Source organism: Coffea arabica, chromosome 6c (assembly GCF_036785885.1).
Source record: "Coffea arabica cultivar ET-39 chromosome 6c, Coffea Arabica ET-39 HiFi, whole genome shotgun sequence".
NCBI lineage: Eukaryota > Viridiplantae > Streptophyta > Magnoliopsida > Gentianales > Rubiaceae > Coffea > Coffea arabica.
In genome coordinates this window covers 16,261,373-16,288,951 of record NC_092320.1, presented here as the reverse complement: position 1 = coordinate 16,288,951, position 27,579 = coordinate 16,261,373, and the positions used below count along the sequence as shown (strand labels likewise).

Genomic DNA, 27,579 nt, shown 5'->3' with positions numbered 1-27,579 from the left:
ACTGTTTTGTCAATGGATTGTTAAATGTGAGAAAAACAAAAATCTTTGATTTTATCGACTAATTGTGGAGAAATTCTTTCAATTCTTGAAATAGTTTTACGCTCCTTTTATTATGAAAATTCTATTTCTCTAAGAGTTTTCTAACTAAGAACATTCGAACTTCAATTAAGATTGTAAATATAATCATTGGGATGGAAATCAAGAAATTATAAAATTCATTGTGAAGCAATGTGTATGACAATTTATACGATAGTGTAATAAATTATGACAATTTAAAAGAAGCCATTTTACTTGTACGTGTTAAATACATGAATTGTGTATTTATAATTTTTTTTGGCCGTCAAAATATTCTCGATGTCCTTGTTCAAATAAAATTAAAGTAATTATTTATGAAAATAACTTTTGACCGAAAATGCCTTTTTTGTGCTATTGGTTAGCATTTCTAAAGATAAAGAGCAACAAAATCTTTAATTTTGTCGTTTAGATGCCGAGAAAATCTTTTCATTAAAATACATTTTTTCTTTTTTGTCGTGGTATATTTCTCGACTAACTATCAACACAGTCTTCGTTTTGTCGTTTTATTCTTGAAGTACATTTATTTTCCGTTTGTCGTGATACATTTTTTCGATTAACTGATCATTCAAATTTTCTTCCGTCGTAACTAACTATCAACGTAATCTTTCCTTTTTCTCGACTGACTGACCATTCAAATTTTCTTTTGTCATTTTATTCTTAAAAATGCATATATTTTCCTTTTGTCACGATATATGTTTCCGGCTAACTAACTATCAACATAATATTTCCTTTGTCGTTTTATACTTAAAATATATATATTTTTCTTTTGTCGCGGCATATTTTTTCAACTAACTATCAACACAATCTTTCCTTTGTCATTTTAATTATAGTGAATCCTAACAATAGCAATTAAAAGAATTGAAATCCCCACATATAAATTGGAAATGCTGAAGTGAATATATGAAATTTAAGCCTAAAGAAAAGAATGTGAAACTTAAATCATAATGAAAGCCATTATACCATATCCATATTAGATTTGTAGTCTCCACGGTCAAATTTCCGCACACACGCTCCTATTGGTACCAGGTCAGAATGGTTCAGAAACCATGGACGCATAGGATAGCACCTCAAAATCAAAATGACATCGCAGTCCACTTTCTTTCTTTGAGAAAAATATTACTCCGAAGAAACATTTACCAAATCTTTGTTTGGACATATGTAAAAACGGTTTATCCCCTATTGGGTAGGCGTTCATTTCAATCAAAAATTACTCCAGACAAAGAGAGAGTGGTGTTCAACCGTGCGTAAAAAGAAATAGAAAAAAGAGAGGAGGAGTGATCGAGTATTACTTTTTTTAAAAAAAATAAAAAATTTTCAGTGCTATTTTTTGTAATATAATAATGATGGTCTTGATCATGAGTTGAGAGATTCTCGAGACAATTGAGAGTGAAAGAAAGTAAAGGGGAAGAAAGAAAGAAAGAAAAGAAGGACATAGGTAATGGCGAAACAGAAAGAAAGAAGAAGAAACTGAGGAGAAAAAAACAAACAGAGCACTAAACTAAACTAACAAGCACCTCCCTCTTCTACAGTTCTTCTTCTTCTTCTCTTTGCTTCACAACTTTTCCTTTCATCCCTTTTGTTCTCTAGATCTGTAAACTCATCCCTTCTTCTATTTTCCCGATTTTCCCTGTCTTTTCAGATTGTTCCTATTATGCATGCACTGGAAGAATGGAGCTGCTGAAGGAGTTTTGTTATTCTGATTAGCAGCTGAACCAATTTGTAGTGGTAAGAAATGTTAGTATTACTATTACTTCATTCATCTTTTGCATGTTATTCAATTTGTGCTCATTTTTTTTGTTTTCTGTTTGTAAGTTCTTTGTGCTGCCTTTTCAATCTTTGCTTCTTGAGATTATATTGGGATTCTGATGTATATATATGTGCATGCAGATAAGAAGCTTTTGATGTGAGCAAGTATTTGTGTCTATGTCTATAAATGTGTCAAGGGATGATGTTGTTTTGTTGTTAGGTGGGGATTTAGCGACTCTCTTTTCCTTTTCTTGATTGACTTTATTTTCAGGTTCTATTTTATTTTATTAAATTAGCTTACTTTCTTTGTGTTCAGGGGTTTTGCTGTTAAACTGTTGATGCATCTTTGCTTCTTGGTCCTTTTTTTCCCTCTTTCTTGTTTTAATCAATTTGTTTTATATGATTATATAGTTGTTTTAGATTTTCTTTCTACTTTCTTCTTTATCTCTTTTACATGATCCTTATGGTTCCTGAAAAATAGAGTACTGGAAAAGGAAGTGGCTTTCGTATATGAATAAAATGTTGTGCTTTACACTTCAGAAGTTTGAAGAGCCCCAAGTCAATGTACAAAGAAGAAACCTTTGTTAATGCATAAAGCAAAGTTCTTTTTCTGTCAATAACCGCACTGCCACCGAACTCAGCCCCCTGGATTGGGATTCTGAGATTGGGGGAGGAGAGGAGAGGGTGTTTTAGTGGTTTGGTTATGTCCAATCCTAGGCAGAAAGGTTAGATTCATTTGCCTTTTCTGTCATTTGCTTTTATGTCCCAAAGATTGAAATCCAAGTTCCAAAGTGGAGAAATCTTCTTCTTTCAGAAGTGTTTTCACCAACCAGGAATGGCATTTCGTCATTTTTCAGAAAATAATCCATAATGATACTGCTGCAAGTTTGGGGGCTTTTTAGCTCTCACAAATACAGATACACTTGCACATGTGAACCTCATCCATTATTTGATATAAATTGGTGAGCATATGGATGAGTCTGTTCCAAAAATGGTAACTTTTAATTGTCCAATCTGATTATCTCTTTAGCCAGTCAAAATATTTTTCAAATTTTATTGCTTTTCCGTTTTTACCTAAAAGTTTATCTCTTTCCCGTTATATTTTAATGTTTATTTGTTTCCTTTCTTGTTCTTGTACAATATCCACAATTTAGAACATAATTTTGGTCTATTCTGCCTAGTGGCTTTCTTTCATATTGCCAAGCTTTTGGTTGGAAATAGCTGCTCGTTGTGCTTGTCTCTCACTAATCTGACTTGATTGTATTAGTGTGATACTAATATCAAATCTTTTATTTGCAGTGTGAAATGGAAGTATGTTTTATGGACTGGAGTGGTTAAAGCGAAGACTGCCTCAAATTGTATCATCTCCTTTTGGTTATTGATAATAATGGACATGAATCATTTAACTGTTGAAACTGAAGATGTTTTGGCCAGTGTGCTTGAGCTTGCTGCCAACAATGACATGGATGGCTTCAAAAGATGGGTGGAACAGGACCCAACTAGCGTTGATGAAGTTGGGTTGTGGTATGGCCGCCAAAAGGGCTCAAAGCAAATGGTTCTTGAGGAAAGGACTCCTTTGATGGTTGCTGCTACATATGGCAGCATCGATGTTTTGGAACTGATTCTATCTCTGTCTGAAATAGATGTTAATCGGTCTTGTGGTCTTGACAAGAGCACCGCACTTCACTGTGCTGCCTCTGGTGGATCCGTAAAGGCCGTTGATGCTGTGAAATTGCTTTTAGCTGCTGGTGCTGATCCAAACTTGATGGACATCAATGGTCATCGACCTATTGATGTCATTATTGTCTGTCCTAAGTTCCAGGAAAGGAAACTTCTACTTGAAAAGCTTCTCAGTACTGAAGCTTCACTTGGTGACCACAGACTCAGGGTGTCAACAACTACTTCAAATTCGAATTCCAATTCACCGCCTCTTTCTCCATCCCCTGGAAATGGATCTCCATCATCTCATTCAGATTCAACTTCTTCTCCAAAGATTAGCGATCTTCCTGCCTCATCCATGTCAGAGAAGAAAGAGTACCCTGTTGATCCATCCTTGCCTGACATTAAGAACAGCATCTATTCAACAGATGAGTTCAGAATGTATTCATTTAAGGTTCGACCCTGCTCTCGTGCCTATTCACATGATTGGACAGAGTGCCCATTTGTCCATCCTGGTGAAAATGCTCGAAGAAGGGACCCGAGAAAGTTCCACTACAGCTGCGTTCCTTGCCCAGATTTTCGCAAGGGAACTTGTCGAAGGGGGGATATGTGTGAATATGCTCATGGGGTTTTCGAGTGCTGGCTTCACCCTGCACAGTACAGGACTCGGCTTTGTAAAGATGGTACAAGTTGCAATAGAAGAGTTTGCTTCTTTGCCCACACACAAGAGGAGATGCGCCCCTTGTATGTGTCTACTGGTTCTGCTGTTCCGTCTCCTCGCACGGGCCCCTCCAGCACTAATGCTGTGGATTTTGCTGGAATGAACTTCTTACCAGGTTCTCCTTCATCAGTTACGATGATGTCTCCATCTCCATTCAACCCACCCATGTCTCCTTCCACCAATGGCATTGCGAACATGGGATGGGCACAGCCAAATGCCCCGGCGTTGCATCTCCCTGGAAGCAATCTTCAGTCCAGTCGCTTGAGATCATCATTCAATGCCAGAGACATCCCTACTGAGGACTTAAACATGTTGTCAGAGTTCGATGTTCAACAGCAGCAGTTCCTTGATGAAATCTCTCGTATTTCTCAACCAAATATCAACTCAAGTTCTTTAAACCGAACTTCTCGTCCAAAAACCATGACACCGTCAAATCTTGAAGACCTATTTAATGTGGAGGGCTTATCTCCTAGATACTCTGATCAGGCATTAGCTTCTGCTGTTTTTTCCCCTACTCATAAGTCTGCGGTTCTTAATCAGTTTCAGCAGCAGCAGCAGAGCATGTTATCTCCAATCAACACTAACTTTTCACCCAAAAGTGTTGATCACTCTCTATTGCAGGCTTCTTTTGGAGTTTCATCATCAGGGAGGATGTCTCCCCGAAGCATGGACCCCATCTCACCTATGAGTTCCAGGGTTTCAATGCTCGCCCAGCGTGAGCAGCAGCAGCAGCAGCAGCCGCAGCAGCAGTTCCGGAGTCTTAGCTCGCGCGATCTTGGCTCCAGTTCAGCTGCAGTAGTTGGATCTCCAGCTGATACCTGGTCTAATTGGGGTTCCTCCATGGGGAAGCCTGACTGGGCTGTCAGCACCGAGTTTGGTAGGCTTAAGAGATCATCATCATTTGAGCTTGGAAATGAGGAGCCAGATTTATCATGGGTTCAGTCCCTTGTCAGAGACTCTCCACAAGAGATGAAGGAAAAGTCTGTACAGTATGTTGCTGGTGCTGCTACTTCAGCTGAGGGCGCAAATTTAGATCACCAAATTGATCAAATGGATCCTTCTGCTTTGACTGCATTGCTTGATCAAATGCAGCTTGACCATCTCATTGCTCAGTAAGATAAAAAAAAGTTTATCTTTGCTGGTCTTGAGGTTTTGAAAGTCGCAAGGTTTTGGTAAATACAGCAAGTTTTCAATTTTTTTGGTTTTTGTTGCCGGTGGCTTTTGGAAGATGGTAATTGCATCCTAAAAAGGTCCAAGGTGAAAAGGTCCAAAATTGTGGAGGAAAACCATTTTTCTTTATTCTAGTCTCATTTCAAGAAGATTTTAGAAGGATGAGGAAAGATTGGGTTTACTTGAGTAAGCAGGCCCTGTTTAGGTTATTACTCTCCTAATTACCAATATTTTTGCATTATTAGGTTCATTTGTCATTGTTTCTTTCTCTTTATCCATCGCCATAATGTTTCTCTGAAGTGGAGCTACTGATGCGTGGATAATCTTTATGGCGATGCGGTTGTTACTTTGAGGAGTTCATAATTTGTTCATTGGTTAACATCCATATTCTTTAGGGGGTAAAGAAAAGGAGCATGTTGCTGATGCAGATAATTTCTGTGGACTCTGATGTTGGAACTCCAAAATAATACCATACAGTTGTCAGAATTGCAGAGTAGAGGAAGATGAAAGAACTACCTATAGTTTTATATATGTAAAGCATGTAACTTTTACTGTTATTGGTACCATTTATTACTCTTGATTCTATGCATGTGTTCTTTCTTCCTTTAATGCTAGTTGCATTTTTATTCCAAGTGTTTTCCTATGTCATGTCATCACATATATTATACTCTTGGCATTGGTTGAGCCATGGGAACCTGATCCATAGTGGATTCCAAATCCCAATATCCAAAAGCTGGATGTGAGTTTGTGGGAGATGTGGACATGGGAATATGGATTGCAAGAAAAGGCTATCTACTTGTGGATTCTACCAATCCGTGTGCAGATCAGATGCTTGAGAAAATGTTTTATATAATCTAGGAATTATGAATCTTTCTTTCTAAGAGATGATGATGATGATGGTGATGATAATGAAGCTTTTGCACACCAAAATAAATAAATAAAGAAGGATTATGCGCTTATGGCAATGAATTGAACTCGATCTTCTTTTGGTGATGCAACTCTTATGCGGCATGTGGGTTCGATATTCTATGATTCTGGATTTGATGCTCTTGATAACATATGTTAGTGGAAGAAAATGATTTTTACTGGGATCATCTCCACCTGTTCTTTACTACTATTTTATTTGCTTGAGAGAATCACATTCACCATATCTTGTATCTTGATCAGATAAAATCTTATTCCTTTTGATCGAGTGTTTTTCCACGGAAAGGAAACTCGTGTGTTCTCTAGCATTATCCTCTCATTCTCTAGTGTAATCCCCTATTTCAGTTTTTAATCAGGGCTTTTTGAGTTCATACACGAATGCTATCAATTAGGTTAGGGCATGCTATTATTGATAGAACTCTTGTTAAACAAGATTATCTTTGTTAAAACGCCATGATTCTCTTCACAGATAGTGCACAGTGAAATTCAAACTCGATTAGACACGGTTGTTTGTGAAATGACACATTATTGGTGTCATTACTTATTAGGGTTTAGGTGTTTGTTGTTTCAATAAATATTCATAAAGCTTTCTGAATGTATGCTTGAAACAATTTCTTCTCACCCCCTCTCCCTTCTTGGGGGAATCCAAAAACCCGTGATTTTGTGCGTTGGTGCTCATTCTTTATTTATTTATTTTTTTGATAAATAAAAGTTTGAGTGAGTTCGACTCCGATCACTACGATGGGTTAAGGCATGTCCTGAGACCCATAACTCGCTTACAGAGATTCTTACAGATTGCCTACCGATATATCCATTATATCGTCAGCGGGATTCAAATGTACAAAATTTTTGTAAAAAAGCAATCCGTTGTTATCAATTGAGGCAACTTGTGTTTGCGGTGGTGCTCGTTCCACGATAGCAGACTACCTTGCTAGCTAGCTAGCTAGCTTAGCGCAGAAGGCATGGTGCTTTGTCATCTAGATGTTGAGCAATATGCCATGAGAACCTATCATCAAATTAGAATGGGTCTAAATTTAATTCATTGAACCCCAAAATAAAGGTCTCTTTAATTAAAGACTAGTCATTTTCTTGAATTAACATGCATGAGAAGAAAATGAAAAGAAGAGGTAAAAGGGGTGGAAAAAAGTAGTGTCACGTCCGTGTTGTCTTTCGGTGCCCATGCAACCGGGGAACTTTTTCCTTGTCCGTTCTAAGTTTTTCAAACTAGTACAAGAAAAGAACTTTTAGTAAACGGGAAAGAAACTTGCCCCCCCAACAACACAAAACCAAAAAAATATTGACCACAAAATAAATAAGTATATAAATATTAAAAAAATGGCATAGAGTAAGTTGGAGAAGGAAACAAGACTGTGATAACAACATTTGATAAATTATTGAAGCAAATGACCATGTCAAACAATGAATGACATTTAAGTCATTAACCAGTACCAACATTTGAATTATATATGAATTTAACGTCCCATCAATCCCTAAGTCTTTCCCCCCAAAACCCTGAGAAAAAACAAAGAAAGGTAGCCCATCAAGTTGCAACAGGGTTACCAATTGGCTGGATGAAGTTTCTCTGTGTTTATTTTACACATATATTTATATATTATGAATTAAAATTCTCAAAACTTAGGGGGGGCCATGGCCCCCCTCTGCCCCCCCTTGGCTCCATCATTGCTCTGTGGGTTCCTCTTATATTGTTCTTGGGGCTGATCTTAGCGATGCCTTCTGTGTCGTTTGCGTTGAGTGATGTGTGTGCGCTTTCTGTAACATTTGTGAAAGAAAAAAGTTGCAACAGGGTTCGACAAAAAAAAAAAAAAATCAAGTTGCAACAGGGGCTATAATAATAATTAGAAGTGGCAAAATGGATATATGGTTGATAAATGGTTTTAGTTAAATGGATTGTGGATCAAATTGATCCAATCCAATTAAAACCATTTAATAAATGGATCTAAATGGATGTCATTTAAATGGATAGTGTAAACCATGATCCATTCATTTATCCATTTACTCTCCCAAATCCTAAATTTAAGATCAAAATGTTTTTTTTCCAAAAAATACATATCCCCAAAGTTCTATCCTTAAATCACCTAAAACCTTTTGGTAATAACAAATACTTGTACTACTACTCTATTTCAGTTCTTCATAAAATTAGTTTAATTCCAAGAAAATTTAACTGTTGTGGTCAATTTAACCTTTCGTCATTACTTTAAGTATCATTTTGTAAAGTAATGAACAATTAAGAACTTGGCCATATTTTTATAACTTTTGAATGAATTGAATACGGCTTTACAGTGAAAAAAAGTTTACGTTTCCAATTTTTTGCACTCCTGTTCAAGAGTGATGTCTTGAATAAAAGTGGAGTTCTAATAAGAAATCTTATGTTATTTGACAAGTAAAATATTTGCATCACATGTGCACGTAGTACCTAAAAATGTATGAAACTCCTTATTATACCATTGATATACCAGCTACCTTATATTACTTAGTAAATTAGGTGTCTTTTGTTTTTTGGATAGTTGAGTTGGGTGATAAGGGGAGAGGGATTGCAAGTATGAGGATTTGGGAAAAAAAAAAGTGTCATTTACATATCTTAACCAATGTTGCGGGGACACTCGTTAGAAAATTTTTTTTTTATAAATAAAAGAATTAAAAAAATAAAAATTATTTTGACACTGCATGATGCATTCTCGCTTTTTCTTTACTTAAGAATATAAATGTTTGCAATCATTACTACATGAGAGTTTAATTAAAAAAAACAAGAGTAGAGACTAAAATATAATTTTGAAAAGGATGGAAGAAGTCTAGGAACTAGAACCAAATAAAATGCAATTAATGTTATTGGCAACTTGGCATGCGAGGAAGTTATGAAAGAAAGAATAGGTGGTCCCACAAAATTAATTTGACATATGATAAAGTTATGAAGAAAAGAATAGATGGTCCCACAACATTTTATCTCACATTCTTATAAATGTGTTTTCTATTTTTTAAGTTAAATGGATGTATATGGATAAGATGGATAATCCATTTAAATCCACTAACATAATTGGATTTAAATGGTTATCCATTTAAAACCATTGAATTTATATGGATCATCCAAATCCATTTAAGGTTGGTTTATATGGATGGATTAGTGGATATGAATCCATTTTGCCACTTCTAATAATAATATTTGTTAAACAAGAATGTTCTATGCGGCTGTGCCATGTTTGTTATGCAATGCAGAGTACTTACCTTAAGAGTCCTCAGACAAAGGTTAAAGGGATTGAGATTCTCTGAGATCATATCAGGAAATGATGATGTTAAAGATGAAAAATGTATCACAACCTTCTTTACTTTTCTTTCCTTTTTTTTTGGGTTTTTTTTTTAAGTTTTGTTTTCTTCTTTTATTTATCGACCATTCGCTTCATATATATCCGAAAAAAAAATTAAGATAAAAAATTAAAGATGAAAAATGTGGCACCATAGAGCTGAGATTGGTCACGTACACAGCATTCAAATACGGAGTATATGTCATTTTACATGCACAGAAAGATACTTTTCATCCCAAAAACAATTTATCTAACATCTTTGTATATGGTCCATCAAGCACTACACAAAATTCTTCTTCTTCTTTAAATTTTATTTTCATGGTGATGCAAAGAGGGAGAAGGGGGGGGGGGGGGAGAGGTGGGTATAGTATAGTGGTTAGCCATGATCAAATCAATTGTCATTGGGTCTGATCCATTGGTAGGTTTAGGGTTTAAATATGAGCCACACAGTAGTATTAATATGAGTGGTTTTGGTGGATGAAGGCACCTAATTTTGGAAATAACCATTAGTAGCATCAAAACACAATGAGTGGAGCTAATTATCATCCTAAACAATTTATTCCGTGATGTGGTCCTCAAATAATTTTCAAGACTTGATTTTAAATTTTCATTTTAAAATAACATATTTTGTATTCTCAACTGCTTTTCATATCCCAATTTTATTTTAGATTTTTTAGCCTAAAAAACTAAAAAAAAAAAATCAAAAGAATCTATTGCAATACTTTTTTATTCCGATTTTCTAAAACTAGCTATTATACACTAGCAGTTAAGAACGGCGCCGTTATTCCTTTTTCAAGTTTCCTTTTCATCCTCTAAAAGAAGTCGGATGAAAATATTTTCCCATTGTTTCTGTTAGGTATATTCACCAGTTTAAATCGTACATAATACTTGGCCTTTGAAGATTAGATTATTAATTGATATTTGAAAGAAATTAGTTATGAAATGAGTTGTTGGTAGGGATGGCAACGGGGCGGGGGAGGGGTCGGGGTTGAGGCGGGGGACCCTCCCCCATCCCTCGCCCCGCTGCCTACAAACTCCCCCCGCCCCATCCCCTGTCCCCTGCTCCCCCCGTCCCGTCCCCGCTTCCCCCGCGGGTGCCTTCACGGGGCTAATAAAAATTTGTTATATAATTTTATTATGGTTAAATTTTAGCAAATAATCAAGTACTAAAATATCAATATATCATCAAATTATTATTCATTGTAATTTTACAATTGAAACTTATAAAAACAATCAAACAAAAATTATTTGAATACAATCCAACATGATGAAATAAATATAACTAAAGTAGTCAAGTTTTCACTTTTGGCACAAATACAATCACTAATTCATTATTGTGCTTGTGTTTTTTTTAAGAAAAAAATGTTATTGTATTAAGTGTAATCAGGGATTTAGTATAAATGTATTACTAAATTTAGTATAACCAATTAATAATTTGTATTAGTAAACATATATAATTATTAGTATAATTAATAATATCAATTATATTATATATACTAATAGACATCATATAATACATATAACTAATAATATCATTATCATAAGTTTGTAACTAATTAAATTATATATTATATAATAATTATATACATATATATTTTATATATTTATTTTTTTAAAGCGGGTGGCGGGGCGGGGGTACACTCCCCCGTCCCCAGCCCCGTTTCTAAACGGGGGGAAAAAATTCCCCCCGCCCCCGCCCCACCCCCTCCCCATTAGCCCCCGTGGGCACCCGCCCCCATTGCCATCCCTAGTTGTGGGGCTTTGTCTACTGCCCTTTTGTTGGTTTCTGTTGTACTTTTTCTTTTCTTTTCTTTTTTTTTTTTGTTGTAGTTATAGCTGGTGCAGGCAAAAATTCAAGCTTACAAATTTATGTGGCCATCGGTTGTAAGACAATTTATCTCAAATAATTTGGTACTTTCTTTTTTGCTTATATACTTCAAACAGGTGGTTGGAAATGGATTCTCATTGATTCTCTTTGAAATAAAGGGGATTATTTAACAGCTCGTTAACACACTTATATTCCACCTAATCTAACACACACACACACATATATACACACACACTAAAAATTATTATCTTACTTTGCATTTGCATTTTTTTTCTAATTAATTTTACTTTTTCAAAAATTTAATATCTGAATTATGTGTTTTGGATACATGTTTTGTAAAATAATACCTCGATATATTATATGCCATAATGGGTCAAAGAAATTTAAAAGGGAATAAAAATGCTTATTCTAGTTTTTATCTCATGAAGGGGTGCTTTTATCTCATTAAAAATTAGTCAGACTTTTAAGTGGAGTCCAAAAACACCCCTTTAGGAGTTAGGCATGACTTTCCGCCTTTCTTAGGTGGAGTGATGAGGCGTGATACCAAACAGATTCCATTTTCACGCCTTGAGGAGATAGGTTGCGATCTCGCAGATGGCAGGTATAGTGCGGGTACTAAAAACGTTAACGCTGTTATGCTGCCCCCAGCCGTAGAGGGCAAGAGGCGTGATATATATCTTGCTATCAGTTCCACGTCTTTAGATTTTGCACACTGACACCTCTCATTAAAACTTGACAGAGAAAGCATAGTAAGGTTCTTATGGCTCTAATGTAATCTAACATTTTGCTTAAAAGGAAAAAAGATATGAAGAAAATCTAACCTAATTTTTCCTCCTCCATTTCCTTCTTCTTTTTTTTTTTTTGTTATTTGCTTTTTTTGGCTTTTGGCAGTTTTACAAACACATTGATCATATGGATATCATTTGCCTCATACAGCTCTCAAGATGCTATTGATACAACAAGGAATGAAAGTAGTGATTTATACCTACTAATATTATGGCCATCTAATATTATCAGCCACATATTCCTAAATGATGGCAGGAATTCTTCCAAAACCAAGAAAAATGAGGTGGTGCAAATCCAGCTATAATCAGCAGAAATTATCCCCGGAGATAGCGCCAAGGTCCTGTTCTGGTTCCTATCCTGCAGGTGTAAAAATGGAAATTAAGTAACAATTTAGATATTTGACAAAATTTCATGAAATTATAGCCTGCATGGAAATGTGAAGGGAAAGGTTCTCCCCTGTAGCTACAAGGGAAAAAAGAGTGTTTCTTTTCTATTGATTATGGAGAAATAACCATTAACCAATGCCAGATTACCTCCAAAATCCAGCTAACGCCCGCAAACTCATGAAGATAGATAATGCAAGCCATATACCAACAAAACCAAATCTCGAGGACAGCAGTAGCAAGAGTATTATACTCACTGCTGCCACAGAAATCTGCAGGAGAAAATACAAGATAAGCTAAACTTTGTCTATGGTTTCTTGAGAAGCAGGGAAATTTCTTTTTAACTTGTGCTGCTCATACTGGCAAAATATCATATGATAGACATGATGGACAGGAGTACGAGGAAATGCACAAGACTTCTCTCTAGACAAGCATCACGAATAGAAAGGAAAAGTTGAAGGGTTGAAACTTGCCATGGAGTAGGCAGAATAAGAAAAATCAGATGCTCCATAGTTTATTCCATCAAAAACAAAGGCCACAGAGTTAATTGGCTGCGTCACTACAACAAACTGCATTCAACCGTTAGTATACATTTTAACCGACACTGGAAACTTAAAAGAAGATCTTCGTGGAAAGCAAAATATACCGGGATGCCCAAACTTAAAAGATGGAGAACATTTATATCTGCTGTGAAAATTGTTGATGCATATTTCAGTATAACAATGACAATGAGTGAAAGAACCAGCCCAAGTACCAATCCCAACTGCAGAGTTGAAGATCTTGTCAGTACAGAATATAGATAGGAAAAAAATTTAAGAAAAAGGCAGAGATGAATGAAAGTAACAAGAAGTTCTTAAAGTATAAACAGTGGAAGTACCTGTAAGACACGAGAGGCAGTAGTTGTGGCTCTCTCGTAGTCATTTTTTGCAAATGCACTGGCAAGAATGGCCTGCAAAACAATTAAAACAAAGCTACCTATGTCTTAACACCAACAAATCAAAAGTACTTTCTAAAACTTGAGCAAAAAATGGGATAAAGCGTTGAATATTATGCAGAACAAAGGAATTAGTCCACTCAAAAGTAAGACTTAAACATGGCGTTGAATGAGTTATCTAGCTTCGGCCTTAAATGAATTAATCAGCTTTTCTAGTGCTTGGACTGCTAAATACTTGTTATGCTTGAAATGATATTTCAAATAGTTTGGACAAGAAACAGACTCATTCACATACATTTCACATGCTTATAGTTAGAATATACTAGTTATAGATGATCACGAACTCTCAGATTATATACATAACCCCTATGGTTCCAATTTTCTAGACATTATTCAGCGGTCATCATCTTTAAGTTGAGTGTGCTTCTTTAAGCCTCAGATAAGAAAAATTAAGTACAGATTAACTAATAATAAATTGCATCATTTATCAAAAACAAAAGACAATTAATGTAAACTGAATTAATGATCCTTACTTGTCCCGATACGGCTAATCCATCAGCAAGTAATGAGGTTGCCAGCCAAACCTGCAAGCAGACCTGGAAAGCAGCCATCGATGTTGATCCCACCCTTGCAGCCAATGAAGCTGCCAAGGTTACGCAGAATGTTGCTGCTATGACTCTCAATAATAGCAGAAATCCTGATCCCAAGTATGCAAAATAAATTAGTATTTCCATGCATATACATTTCCATCTATAAACAGCCGGAAGAAGTTAAGTGAATGCTTTGGGGGAAGAGAGGAAGAGACAAATAAGCATACATGGTAAATCAGCCAAGAGATCAAATATAGTGTATTTGATTGAAAATTTCATGAAATAAATGGTTTCATTTGCAAAACCAGATACTGAGAGTACAAAACTACAAATTTCAATTGCTAGAACAGATGAAGAATTTAGAAACTATGTCATGTTGCAGGTAGACACTCTGCTAATCGAGAAATAAAGCTTTTATGAATTACTTACCATCCTGGTTTTTCCTTCACAAAATTTTCATTTATTTTTAACAAATTGAACAATAGTATGTCTTTGCAAACTTTTTCCTTTGAACCATGCAAAGCATCATTTATACTGCAAAGAAGATTCAATAACTATCATGAAACTATCATCCCAATATATTTTTTCTCTTCTTTTCTCCTTTTGCAGGTATGGAGAAGGATTTGCATTTTTAGGGCCATGCAAACATACTTGAGTGGTGTCCGATTTCACTTGTAAACTCTGGGTATGATAAAAGTAAGAGATAATTGTTGTACAAGTTATATGTCAGTTATCACTTCCTTTTCAGCATGAGACTGCTAATTGCAGGTCTACAATATGTGCATGGATATTTGCCTACATCCCTGGTTGTATTCAATTCAAAAGGTACCAATTTATACAAACAAGCATTGATGGAAGCTAGCTCTTTTCTTGCATTAAGGTAATAGCAACGAGTATTGGTTGACTGCTAGTCAAAGGAAGAAGAATTGGACCCATAAATGGGGCACGTAGAGCATCAAAAATTATTTTCACCATGCTTCAACAGAATTACCCTATTGTTACTCTTAGAAAGAGAAGTATAAATACTTGCATAGCAGTCCACTTAAGGAGAAGCTTCTTGTGACATTATTAAAGAGGCAGGTTATTATCTTTTATACCATGTGTGGTGGTGTGACTAGAAGCATAGATCCGAAAGACTAAGTTACTGGTTTTGTTTTCTGAAAAATCAATTATTCCACAACAGAATTAAATCCAATACCAAATTTCACCAACTCAAGTGATAACTCAAATCTCATATTTTAATTTATATACTGAAATAAAAGTTGTCAATATGCTTAGTTGGTAAATTGTTTATGGATTGGCAAGGAAGAAGTATTCCACCTGGCTTATGCGTTCAATCAGCAACAACCCTGCAGTTCTAAGGTGATAAAGAAACTCCCCCATCATGCAGGTTACAGGAGGTATATGATGTTGGACAACACAAATAATGGATTGATGTCTTTAGCATCAGACATTACTCACCATTCTTAAGAAACCGACCCAACTGCAGATCTTTGATACTAGGGGCTAAAAGATCTACTTCACTCATTAATCTCCACATAAGTATTAGGGAAATAAAGTACCTGCAATTATTTAAAGACCAAATGAGAAGAAACTAAAATGAGCAAATAATACAAAAATTACAAGTTTAGATAAAATTACAAATAATTTACAACAGGTGAAACTTAAATCTTACTGGGAGATAACATGGGCAACGGCTGCACCAGTAACACCTAAACCAAACAGGAAAATGAATATTGGGTCCAGAATTATGTTTGTCAGATCTCCAATCACTGCGTTCCAGTAAACAATGTCAGCCTAATTGCATAGGGTAACAATTTTCACATACAAGAGCAGATTGGTAAAAATCTGTCACAAAAGATAGTAAATGTATAAAACTAGTCTGATTCATTTGTCCACTAGTACCCCAAAAGCAAGAGAAACATAAATATTAGTCAGAAAAAAAAGGTGCCTAAGAAACTTCAAAGCTTGCTTACTGGTTGCATAAAGAGGGGTTTTTGTATCCTTGAATCCACGAAAGACACCCTGCATGGCCAAGGAAAGGAGGACAGCTGGAGCGCCAAGTGACCTCACTATTAAGTACTTTTGGGCTGGGTTCAGCATAGGTGAATTCTACATGGAGAAAACAAAGCACTGTTATTTCATTTGGTTGCAGTAATGATCATTGATGATACAGTGGATACTGTGACAAGTAAGATAAAATGGTATTTGTAGAAATGTAAGCAATCCTGCATTAGATAATATTGTATAATCAGTTATCTTTATGAAACATCAACTGACTACTCCAAAACCCAATTACATTCTAATCCTTAAGAAAATTTTGAATTTTGAAAGTACAGAGCAGATACTCACACATTCAAGGCTAAGGAACAAACTTGACAATATTACAGCTTTGGGTATTAATTTATATCCTCATCAGTGAGAAATGAAAAAAACAACTTTGGTCATTACAATAATACACACCCAGTTGCTCTGTTTGCAAGAAACAACTGAATAACTCATAGAAATCTTGATAAAATTTGAATTGATCCTAGCTTAGATATAGATCTTAAAGCAAAAGAAGTACCATCTCCCCAGATGGACAAATGACCTACATCTTGTAAGCTAAAGATTAGACTTGAAGAGAAGATTCTTCTTCTCCAAAACAAGGTTGATGAGTTAAATTTGAAAGTACAAATGGAGGTCTCAACAAGAATCTGGTACAATGCTTAATAGTCACAATACATTCAACATGGTGAGATGTATAACATTCAGGTGAGGTATCATGTATTGCTTCTTACAATTCCATAAAATCTACTGATGAAGAACTAGGTGCAAGATAGGGATTAAACCAAAAATACAACTTAATATTTCTGTTCCACCAGACTATTTATCTTTCAAATTTGAAAGACATGAAGTAAATTAGAAAAAGCAAAACGCCCTGCTTAAAGAGTATATCTGATTCTTAAAGAGTTGCTCCATGGATTCTTTTTAACGACTTCACTCATATAGGAAACAACTTAAACAAAATTTGAATATCAACAAGAAGAAACTTCATTCAAGTTGAGCTATGAGATGTTCTGTTTATACTGAGGAGACCACCTAAAAAATGGTGAAGGCTGTGTGAAAGAACCATAAGTGATTACTAATATTAAGAAGATTAACTTACAGATTCTACACCCATGTAGTTTAACAAGGGTTTTGCAGCAAAAATGAGGAAAATTGCTTGGATGATACCAAGTATACAACCTATGAGCAATGCTGATGAAGCAGAAGAGTTATGCCTGCTGTTCCGCCTACCATCAACCACCTTCCCTTGGCTACTGCTGAATGATTTGCTACTCAATTCTGTATCAAGGTAGAGAACATCGGAAAAGTTCACAACAGCAGGAGCAAGATTGCTTATTTAACTAACAACTGTAATCAAATAGATAACATTGAAAAAGTGAATTTTCATATTTTCAACAAAAAAGGAATTATCACAGCACTTTTTTCTACGGATGACAAAGAGAAAAATAGTCAAAGCCTTACCCACTTTCGGTAGCAACTCTTCCTTTTCGCCATCTGCAGCAAAACCATTCTCCACTATTTCAATTTCTTGTGAATCAATGCTCAAACTTTTAGTAGCATCTTCTTCAGCAACAAAAGAAGTTGTCACACTAACGAGTGGGAATATTGCAATTTTTGATGCTTGGTTAAATACAGCAATGGCGACACCTACAGCCGCAAGTTCCACTGGACCTACATGCAGTTATGATGAATCAGTCAGACAATTAGGTTACCACTAGCGACTTTCCAAGACCCAATACGTAAAAAGCAAGAGGAAAGATATGACTTAGGTTGCATATAATTAATATTTTACAAGAGCTACAACGGTATTCAACATAACCAGTTCAGAAAAGAAAAAAGCAGAGAAGTACATTCCCTTTGCTGCTGCATTCATCTGAGAGCAGTTTAACAAAAAAAGAAGAAGAAGAAGAAGAAAGTGGTGAATTGCAAACACAGCCACAAGCCTAGGTAGCTTTGCAATAAACATAGCTCTAGTTCTAAGAATCTGAAGATTTGACCAGAAACTAGAAGCAAATGTGCAAAGAATATACTTCAAATTAAACTAGCAATCTTTTTATATGATTTATCAAAAGCAGGTCCAATGCAAATTGATGTTTCAATGCCAGAGTAGCAGAAACCAAATCTTTTTGGTATTTATAAAAATGTCATATGGTATTCTTAGAAGGGTAATTGTTTTCAGCTGATTGATGTTTTCTGGAGTGTCAAGTCCCTTTACATGTTTTCATTACCTCCAAAAGCACAATTTTTCACTATAGCACAAAGAAGCCTCAAGTTTTCATGTACGTTTTTCAATTATGGATGGAACAAAGAATCTTTATTGATTAAACAGGACAAAGTACAGCACAACTTTCAGAATGAAAATGCGATCACATAAGACCATCAGTAAAGTATCAGCAGTGATGAAAGAACACCAGGAAGAAAGGAACAAACCTATATGACCAATGAAAGCTGTATCAACTAAAGAAGCAATTGGGTCAGCAGCTAAGGCCATTGCTGCAGGTATTGCAATCTGTGCAATTTCCACTCCTAACTCGTCCTTCTTGAAAACATTTCTGCACCACACATTATCAACTTCAAATTAAATATCTATCTAACAAGAGACCTTATATTCCCTCCCCACCTAAAAAGTTAAAAGAGCAACCATCATACAAACAATTGACGAAAACAACACAAGCCTTTTCAAAATCAATCAGTACCTTATGTTCTTAAACAGACCCCATACAGGATTCTCGCCCATATTTCTATACAGATACAAGACATCATAGTCTGACATGGCTGAGTAAAGGCCTCCAAAGCTCTCAAGCTTTAAACTTGAGTAAAGCTCACCGCATTAACTTCAGCATCCCAGACACCCAAAATGATCAGAAAAGGCTCCAAGTTTACCAAGAACACTGAACTGGGTTCCAGGAAAAAGTGTCAAATAACAGAAAAGGAATTCAATTCCAGCAAGAAAACTTTACTGGTTTCTAACAAACACAACAAGAATACGGAAAGAAGAACAAACTCAAAGAATCAAGAACTGATCACCTAATAACTCTTCCTACTTTATGTAACGAAAAATTGAAAAGAATCTTGATTCTTGAATCCACGAAGAGTTCAAAGGAGGTACCCCAGAAAGACTTGGGTAAAAAAGTAAAAAACTCAAGTATCTAAGAATGCTTAACAGGCAAGCACTGGAACGGTCAGCACATGAGATGGAGGTTGGTTGGAAGTGCCGGTTTGACTCAGGGAGCGTATAGACCTTCCTCAGTAATGGCAGCCCCAGAAAAGTTCGAGGAGGACTTTTAAAAGGGCGCAAGAGAGGCAGGTCCAATATTTTAAGGGGAGGGAACCTTCCACTGTCTGATATCCAAAATCCCCAGCAATTCCACCACCTGTCCTGTGGGAAAAATCCATGCATGTACAATTGGATCGTCAGATGGAAATTAGCAAAAATTGAAAGTGGGTTTAGCATAGGATATCACCTTAAGCAATTGATTGTTCAGAAATGTTTCCAAGAAACAAGCCAAAAGAAAAACCATGCAAACGCGAGTTCTATATTGGAAAAAAAATTTTGAGAGCAAGAAATTATATATATCTCGGACTATGATGTGATAGTTGGATTGTTTAATTTCCTTGTGTTTCTTCTGTCCCTTTCAAGATGTTATCTGAAAAAGATGTTTGAGTCAATTTTTCAGGTGTGCTTTCCCATATTCGTTTCCAACTTCGAGTGGTGTCCAGAGGATTCATGCTCCAAACGCTTTGCACCAGTGATAGTGGCGGATGAGACCCACCCGCACACAAATTGTTCGGACGTAGTAAGCTAATAGGAAAACAAACTCCATGTTGGTCAGTGTTGTTTAAAATGGCGTCAACATCCATAAGGTTCTCTAAAAGTTTAAGTACCAATAATACCCCCAAGGTATAGTTAATAATAATCACTTTGCATTTATTTCATGGAGGCCTCTATACCTAGGCCTGTCAACGGGGGTCCCGGACTTGATCCGTGAATTTTTTGCGAGTACGAGTAGGGATTTAATTCCGTTATCCGGATCCGAATCCATTTTATCAAATAAAAAAATGGGTCGGATACGGAATATAGTATTCCGGCCCGTATTAGACCTAGATCCGGATATAAATGGATTAATAATTTAAAATATATATTTATCAATATAATTAGATTAGGGTGATGTATTTGAGTAAAGTCAATTTGATTTCTTTTCTTATTTGGTTTTTTTTATATTAGTTAGAAATTAGTTTACAAATATATTTTTTTCTCATTTTTATTAGAAATTATAAGTTTTTGATAATTTTTTTCGGGCCGACCCGACTCGGATCTGAGATCTGTCGGATCCGAATTCGAAATATAGAGTAGAAGACCCGTCGGGTAAATGGGTCGAATCCAGGTCCAATATGATATGCCGGGTCCGGATCCGGAATAATGAATTTCGGTCCGGATCCTGGCCCGTTGATAGGCCTATCTATACCCTTGACTATAAAGTTTTAATTTAAAAAAAAAAAGAAAAAGCGCGCGCGCGCGCACACACACACATAAGCATACGCACAATACTTTCAAAGTTGTAAAACTCCACAAAAATGAAGCAATAGAAAATTTCAAACCAAACATTCTTTTTGCGGCTAGATCGAGTCTCTCTCGGTCCTATAGAATGAAATCTTGAAGGTTAGTGCTTTATTCAAGAATTACAAAATAATTTATAGGCACACGATATTGAAAAATATCGATAGTTATTAGGAATTTACTTCATTACTAGTATCCAAACAATTTGACATTAAAGTAGATAAAGTTAGTGGTGAATGTATGGAGGGGTAAATTTGTTTTCTAAATCATTTTGTAAGTTTACGTGTTATTTCATTAAGCAGAAAAGAAAAGAGGAGTGCTTGGAGGGTTTTTTTTTGGAGTGCCAACAATAATACATCATTAGTCAAAATTAATTCTATTAGTGTGATTCTATTTCGAGTGGCACTTGTCCCATGTGATTTAATGCAGCGAAGAAATTATTTGCTGTCCAGATCAGCTATTTAATAAGTCTATTAATTGATCTTTAATAAGTCTATTTAGTTAGAAGACTAATGTACCTCGTAGCTTGCCCAAGAACGCAAGCGCATTATCATAGCTAACTTCGAACTGATGACATATAGGATACGACAATTGTGAGACGAGCCAATTTCGCTTGATTAAGCTTACAAAACTAGAGGACGGCAGGCTACTAGAAATCACGGCCTCCCAGTTTGAGACTAATTTTACCACACATTTACGGCCGTGTCCTTCTATGTTTTGGAATAAGACCTAAATTCCTTTTTTACCGTCACTGCAATATACCAATTCTTTTACGTACATTCGATAACATATTGATCGCGTGACCAATGAGCAAGCAAGCAACCGGGTTTGAAACGTCTCCTGCACTGCAACATCCAGAGAGCCAATTAATGATTAGAATCTTGATGATGCTGGAGGCAATTGTGTCCCTCGACCACACGTAAGATTTCATGGCTTGCATCCTTCAGCAGACAACACTGAAACTCCCAAAGAAACATATGCCCCAGATGCAATACATGATTGGGTAGAACACAAAAGAATTGCCTGATGAAAGGTGATCTTGCAGACCTTGCACTTCTAGATCTGCACGTCTTGCCGTGATCTTAGCAATCACTCTGCAGCCCTGTGCCCAAAACTTAAAGCAAAAAAGTACCAAATCCTCCGCACATGCCATTTATGTCTCAAAAATCATATTCTGCAATTATGTAGGTACCTACAGCAGAAAAGACCAATTATGGAGGGATCCAAAATACTTTTTCATTGATTTCAATAATGCTGGAATCCATATTAAAAGGACTGCTAAGTATCAGACCAATAATATAAACTACTTGTAGCATCATTCCTTTATTTACCAAAAAAAAATCATTGCTTTTATCTTTTTGCGGAAGGCAGCCCTTACTTTGTGATGGAACTGCATATTCTAAAGTAAAGGAGTTTCCATTTTATACCTTGATATCTCTCCAGTTCTTTTAAACTCTACAAGCAGCAAGCTCCAGCAAAGACAATTTGAACTCCTGCTTTTTCAAGTTCAGCAAAAACTTTTCGCTTTCTGACGACTAAGCAACTTCAATGCCATGCCAGACTTCTTGTACAATGCACCAACACTGACTAATACAGAGTATTAACAATTAAACAGTACCTCAGTCTCAAAAAATGGAATATCCAATTGGCTTCATCATTTTGTAAGCAGAATAAGCTGCAAGTCAACAACAAACAGCCATTGCATTTGTAAACTCAAGGCAGCTACACGGCCGACGGTGCTATCTTGCAGATAATTAACATGGTGGACTGGAAGTCTGGAACTTCCAAATCTCATACTTCTGCTTTCCCCAACCTTAAGGAGAGCATCTCCAGCATTAGTAAGTACTCAAAGTTAAAACTTCACAGACTGGTATGCATGAATGAATCAAAAAACTGCCGGGCTATTATTGTTGAAACTCATGGAAGTGAGAAAGGGGTCGGGTGGGGGGTGGGGGAGAGTACCTTCTGGATTAAATCACTCTCACGCTGGAAGTTGATGAATTTTACTTGTAAAAAAGTGCTAAATTGGCCTTTTGATCCAAAAATGGGCAACCTCTCAGAAACAGGGTTTCACTTGTTTATTAAGGGCATGAAGTTCCCTACCAGAGAAAAGAGAAAGATCTTGCATGAAGTCCCTCTCTCCTCCTACAACACCTTTCACTGGTACCCTGCCAGCCTCAAAATAATCAAGTTCAGCATCTTAATCAGAAGAAATTACTTGACCAAAAGAACACTTTCTCTGAATGGAAAGTAGCAATGATTATTCTTGTTATTGGTCCTTTATTTTTTCAGAGAATGAGATTACCAATTAATTATCACTTAATATTACAAATAACCAATTAGGTAGAAATCCTTACCACTTAATATCACCAATAATCACCACAGGAACATTCCCCACCCGAAAAATGATGGAACCGCTTGTTATCTCTCACAATGATTAATCTTCCGGTGCACTTCGACATAAACTTAATAGCTGTGTGACAATCACCACAAACTCGCAAGTTCTTCATAATTCTAATTGGCCTTTCAGGTGGAAAGGTTATTAGTGCAAATGCAATAGCTAATCTTTCACTATGATACCTAATTGCTTCACTCTTCTCTTCATTGCCAACTGCTCGCAACACTTGACTGGTGTCCATAACATAGCCAGCTAGCTCCATTTCATTCTCTAGTTCCCCAAGTTTTTCATAAATTTCCTTAGATTTAAAATGTTGCCTTTCCCCTGCAGCAAATGTATGGACCTTATTTCCTTCCTCAACCCAACTTAAACCAGTTTCTTTCTTCACTCCTCGATCCCTTAACATCTTTCTGGCTTTGGCCGCTTCTTCATACCTACCAACAGCTGCATAAGCATTTGATAACAGAACGTTAAAGCCTGAACTTACTGAACCTAATTCAAGGATCCTATCAGCTGCATAGGCCGCCAACTCAGTATTACCATGAAGTCGGCAGCCGGTCAGTAGAGCTCCCCATACAGATTCTGTTGGTTGAATTGGCATTTCCTTGATAAGCTTCGTAGCCTCCTCCAATTTCCCAGCTCGCCCAAGCAAGTCCACCATGGAAGCATAATGCTGATCCCCTGGCTCAATGCCATACTCCTTCATTAATCCAAAATAGTAGTTACCTTCTTTGACTAGCCCCGCATGACTGCACGCATAAAGCACACACAAAATGGTTATAAAATTTGGCTTCATCCCACAACTCTTCATTCTCCCAAACAACTCAAACACCTTCTTTGTGTGTCCATGTTGAGCACAAGCAATCAACATTGAATTCCACATTCCTAAATTCTTATCAACTACCTCATTGAAAACCTGACAAGCATTCTCTACAACGCCGCACTTCGAGTACAGAGATATCAAAGAACTTCCCACAAAACTCGAAGAATCACAATTCATCTTCACACACAAGCTATGCATTTGTCTCCCCAACTCCAGCAACGTAGAATTTCCACAAACACGAATCACACTTGAAAAGGTAAAGTCGTTTAAACTCAAACCCCCCTCCAACGCCCTCTTAAAAAGACCCAAAGCTTCATTATCCTCCCCCATCTGCGCATACCCATAGATCATCCCACTCCACGAGACAATGTTTCTCTCAGGCATTTCGTCAAACAACTTCCTCGCATACCCCAATTCCGCACATTTTGCGTACATATCCACCAAAGAACTTCCAACATACACGTCCAAATTCATTGCATTTTTCACTGCAAGACAATGCATTGACATCCCAACATCATGCCTACTCATGATCGCACAAGCCTTAACAGCGCTAGGCAAAATATGCTCATCTGGAGCAAACCCATTATAAAGCATTGCCCGGAAGTACGATAATGCTAAAATAGGCAGATCATTTTGGGCAAACGTGGAAATCATAGAGCTCCAGGTGGTTGATGACTTAAAAGGTGCTTCCTCGAAAACAAACTGGGAGTCAAATGGGCGTTGAAGCTTTGAATACAAGTTGATTAAGTGGTGGGAAACTAATGGAATTATCTGAATCCCAGACTTGACGATGTGGGAATGCAAGGCTTGGCCTTTGAGAAGGGAGCCTGAGCGAGTAAGGGAAAGCAAGAAATTGCATATTATCCTGAAGTTCTCCTGAAAACTTTGCTGGTTTAATGGGTTTTTGGGAGGTTTATAGGGAAGGGTCTGAATAGGTGGTGATGGGCGCGAGAATTGGGGTGGATCTTGGAGGAGAGGGAGAACCATCACAAGGTGGAACTGGAGCTAAAGGCGCTGGTGTTGGGGAACCAACCGTCTGTTCGTTGGTACGGACTGAAGTGAAGGGACAGAGACACAAAATGGAGGGAAATTGTGGAATTTGGATTTGAGGGATTTTCTCATAGTGAATATTTTAGCCTATTATTTGTAATTTTGTATCGTTCGTGTAGTTTAGGAAACTCCCCTTAAACTATAGTGAGATTCACAGTTTATGCTATAATTTTTATCTCACTTTGACTAGCAGTCTTTTTTTTTTTTCCTTAGCTTTGAGTAATCGTATCCCTACCCTCAGTGACACTAATTATCCAGACTTTTACTCTGGAGTGAAAACCTAATTTAGAACTTTTCAAGACGTTACATATAAAAGTTGAATTTGAGATTTGTTGTTGGTCTTAAAAAAAAAATTAGATCTGTTGTTGGTATTAGCAACCCTCTTGCCAATTGTACTAAACTCATGGCTTAAACTAGCAGTCCTTCATACTAAGCTTTTTTTTTTTTTTTTTGGTGGGGAAGGGTTTCGTGGGGTGGGATTTGGTCTGATAGTAGTTCGATGCTCATCGATTCCTGTAAGTTCATTCATGTCTTCCCTTTAGATTAGGATAGAGTAGGATAATATAGATAAATTGACGATAACAAAAAAAAAAATTCATGGTGGTGAAGTAGCAAATGAGTGAAATAAAATTATTAGAAAAAAATATTAATATTTAATTACTTATAAAGAATTGTATACAAAATAATCAAACAAGAAAAAATTCATTAGAAGAAAATGAACAAAAATATGTCCAACTAACTAGCATGTGAATGTGATTGTAATAAATGAATAATTTATTTCGAAATTTTTAATAAGGATATAGAGTATAATTTTTTAAAATTTATTATATTGAAAAAAATGGACAAAATAAATTAGAATATAATTGATTGATAATTTCCTTATGCTTATACTATATAAGAACGAATTTGATATTAGATTTCAATCGCAAGGGTGAGACTATTTTGGGAATGTGAGAGTGTTTGAAGAATAATTGGAACATTGAGTACAAGTCATTATAGTTTTAATTTCATTATAATTACTTATATAACCTTTCAGACATTTAAGGTTAGGGGCAGGTTTGGTATGTTACAATGTTTGGTGCCAAATTGAGTATCAGGTACAATTGAATAAACCTTGTATTTTGATAGAACGAGTTTAGGACTAGATTTCAACCGCAGGGGTGATGCTATTTTGGGAATGTGAGAGTGCTTGAAGAGTAATTGGAACATTGAGTACAAGTCATTATAGCTTTAATTTCACTATAATTACTTATATAACCTTTCAAACATTTAAGATTAGGGGCAGATTTGGTATGTTACAATGTTTGGTGTCAAGTTGAATATCAAATACAATTGAATAAAGCTTGTATTTTGATAGAATTACATAAAAGTCCTTTTAATCATTTATTATATTAACATCGAAGCCTTCAAATTTCTTAAAACCTTTTTTATCCATTAAGAAATTAATTGAATGTTTACATAATTGGATTTTAATTACAATTAATTAACTTAATTATTATCTGAACAATCATTATCATATTTATGTCCCCATATTTAACTGATATCCTTTCTTCTTTTTCGGTTTCACCTCTTTGATTTTATTATGGCTATTAAATATTTGGTGGAATGCATAACTTTTCCCTTAAATATAAGAACGAGTTTAGGACTATATTTCAACCACAGAGGTGAGACTATTTTAAAAATGCGCGAGTATTTGAAGAGTAATTGGAACATTGAGTACAAGTCATTATAACTTTAATTTCACTATAATTACTTATATAACATTTCAGACATTTAAGGTTAGGGGCAGATTTGGTATGTTACAATGTTTGGTGCCAAGTTGAGTATCAAGTACAACTGAATAAAACTTGTTTTGTATTTTGATAGAATTACATAAAAGTTCTTTTAATCATTTATTATACTAACATCCAAGTCTTCCAATTTCCTGAAACCTTTCTCATCCGTTAAGAAATTAATTGGATGTTTACATAATTGGATTTTAATTATAATTAATTAACTTAATTATTATCTGAACAATCATTATCATATTTATGTTCCCATGTTTAGCCGATACCCTTTCTTCTTTTTCGGTTTCACCTCTTTAATTTTATTATGACTATTAAATATTTGGTGGAATACATAGTTTTTCCTTTAAATTGAGGTGAGTTCTTTAGATTTGTCTTCTTCGATTGTAGTTTTTTTTTTCTGATGATTGGTTTATTAAAGAATTCCATATAGTTTGCCATTTGATATTTCTAATTCTAAAAACTAATTAATTGTATTGTTTTTCTTAGTAAATTTCAGAGATTCTGTCTCTGTCAAAATACAATTTGAGATAATGTTGTCACTTTCTAAAATAATCAAAAAAGTAATTTTATCATCTTTTCCTCCTCAGCCAAGATATTATCTATTTATTTAAGTCAAATAACCTTATTTCTCATGAATTTTCTCCTATTATTATTGACTCTAGAGATCTGTTGACTACATTCCAGCAATTATGGTTCAAGTAGTTATTTTTTCATGTAATATGATTTGAAATTCAACTTGTGTTTATTTTAATTGAAAATTTTATGATTGTAAAATTTATTA

The 27,579-nt window shown here is 35.7% G+C and overlaps 3 protein-coding genes across 18 annotated transcripts; 1 reads left to right on the top strand and 2 right to left on the bottom strand.

Moving 5' to 3' along the window:
- The first annotated feature begins 1,158 nt into the window (after positions 1 to 1,158).
- Positions 1,159 to 5,980, top strand: LOC113693852 (zinc finger CCCH domain-containing protein 30-like). Of its 9 annotated transcripts, none has more exons than XM_072053125.1 (5): positions 1,159 to 1,510; positions 1,715 to 1,800; positions 2,362 to 2,546; positions 3,121 to 5,313; positions 5,767 to 5,980. In XM_072053125.1, the coding sequence occupies exons 4-5, from the start codon at positions 3,209 to 3,211 to the stop codon at positions 5,771 to 5,773; spliced, it is 2,112 nt and encodes a 703-aa protein (XP_071909226.1). In that variant the 5' UTR covers positions 1,159 to 1,510; positions 1,715 to 1,800; positions 2,362 to 2,546; positions 3,121 to 3,208; the 3' UTR covers positions 5,774 to 5,980. The 9 variants fall into 9 exon arrangements, with proteins under 9 accessions (XP_071909226.1, XP_071909225.1, XP_071909227.1 ...); XM_072053124.1 differs by lacking the exon at positions 2,362 to 2,546 and adding an exon at positions 1,963 to 2,041; XM_072053126.1 differs by lacking the exon at positions 2,362 to 2,546 and adding an exon at positions 1,963 to 2,041 and having other exon boundaries at positions 1,715 to 1,809.
- Positions 5,981 to 12,246: 6,266 nt separating this feature from the next.
- Positions 12,247 to 19,990, bottom strand: LOC113694294 (protein DETOXIFICATION 42-like). Of its 8 annotated transcripts, none has more exons than XM_027213205.2 (15): positions 19,647 to 19,990; positions 19,210 to 19,561; positions 18,879 to 19,078; positions 18,613 to 18,734; positions 17,644 to 17,853; positions 17,282 to 17,460; positions 16,110 to 16,245; positions 15,809 to 15,905; positions 15,595 to 15,695; positions 14,077 to 14,240; positions 13,487 to 13,558; positions 13,256 to 13,372; positions 13,083 to 13,178; positions 12,760 to 12,881; positions 12,247 to 12,583 (listed from the first exon to the last, which is right to left on the bottom strand). In XM_027213205.2, the coding sequence occupies exons 3-15, from the start codon at positions 18,953 to 18,955 to the stop codon at positions 12,541 to 12,543; spliced, it is 1,536 nt and encodes a 511-aa protein (XP_027069006.1). In that variant the 5' UTR covers positions 18,956 to 19,078; positions 19,210 to 19,561; positions 19,647 to 19,990; the 3' UTR covers positions 12,247 to 12,540. The 8 variants fall into 8 exon arrangements, with proteins under 8 accessions (XP_027069006.1, XP_071909219.1, XP_027069007.1 ...); XM_072053118.1 differs by having other exon boundaries at positions 18,879 to 19,073; XM_027213206.2 differs by having other exon boundaries at positions 19,292 to 19,561.
- A 1,276-nt stretch (positions 19,991 to 21,266) lies between these two features.
- LOC113694293 (putative pentatricopeptide repeat-containing protein At5g52630) lies at positions 21,267 to 25,095 on the bottom strand. Its single transcript, XM_027213201.2, has 4 exons — positions 23,098 to 25,095; positions 22,703 to 22,908; positions 22,168 to 22,553; positions 21,267 to 21,932 (listed from the first exon to the last, which is right to left on the bottom strand). Exon 1 carries the CDS (start codon positions 24,946 to 24,948, stop codon positions 23,107 to 23,109), a length of 1,842 nt encoding a protein of 613 aa, XP_027069002.2. The 5' UTR covers positions 24,949 to 25,095; the 3' UTR covers positions 21,267 to 21,932; positions 22,168 to 22,553; positions 22,703 to 22,908; positions 23,098 to 23,106.
- Positions 25,096 to 27,579: the final 2,484 nt, after the last annotated feature.

Excerpts from the sequence above, each read along its gene's own strand:
- LOC113694293 (XM_027213201.2), bottom strand. The coding sequence starts at position 24,948 with ATGGTTCTCCCTCTCCTCCAAGATCCACCCCAATTCTCGCGCCCATCA.
- LOC113694294 (XM_027213205.2), bottom strand. The coding sequence starts at position 18,955 with ATGTCAGACTATGATGTCTTGTATCTGTATAGAAATATGGGCGAGAAT. Across the intron at positions 17,461-17,643 it reads AGAGTTGCTACCGAAAGTGG|AATTGAGTAGCAAATCATTC; the intron begins GTAAGGCTTTGA and ends ACCTTGATACAG. Across the intron at positions 12,882-13,082 it reads CTTATTCTGCCTACTCCATG|ATTTCTGTGGCAGCAGTGAG; the intron begins GCAAGTTTCAAC and ends TTTCTCCTGCAG.
- LOC113693852 (XM_072053125.1), top strand. The coding sequence starts at position 3,209 with ATGGACATGAATCATTTAACTGTTGAAACTGAAGATGTTTTGGCCAGT.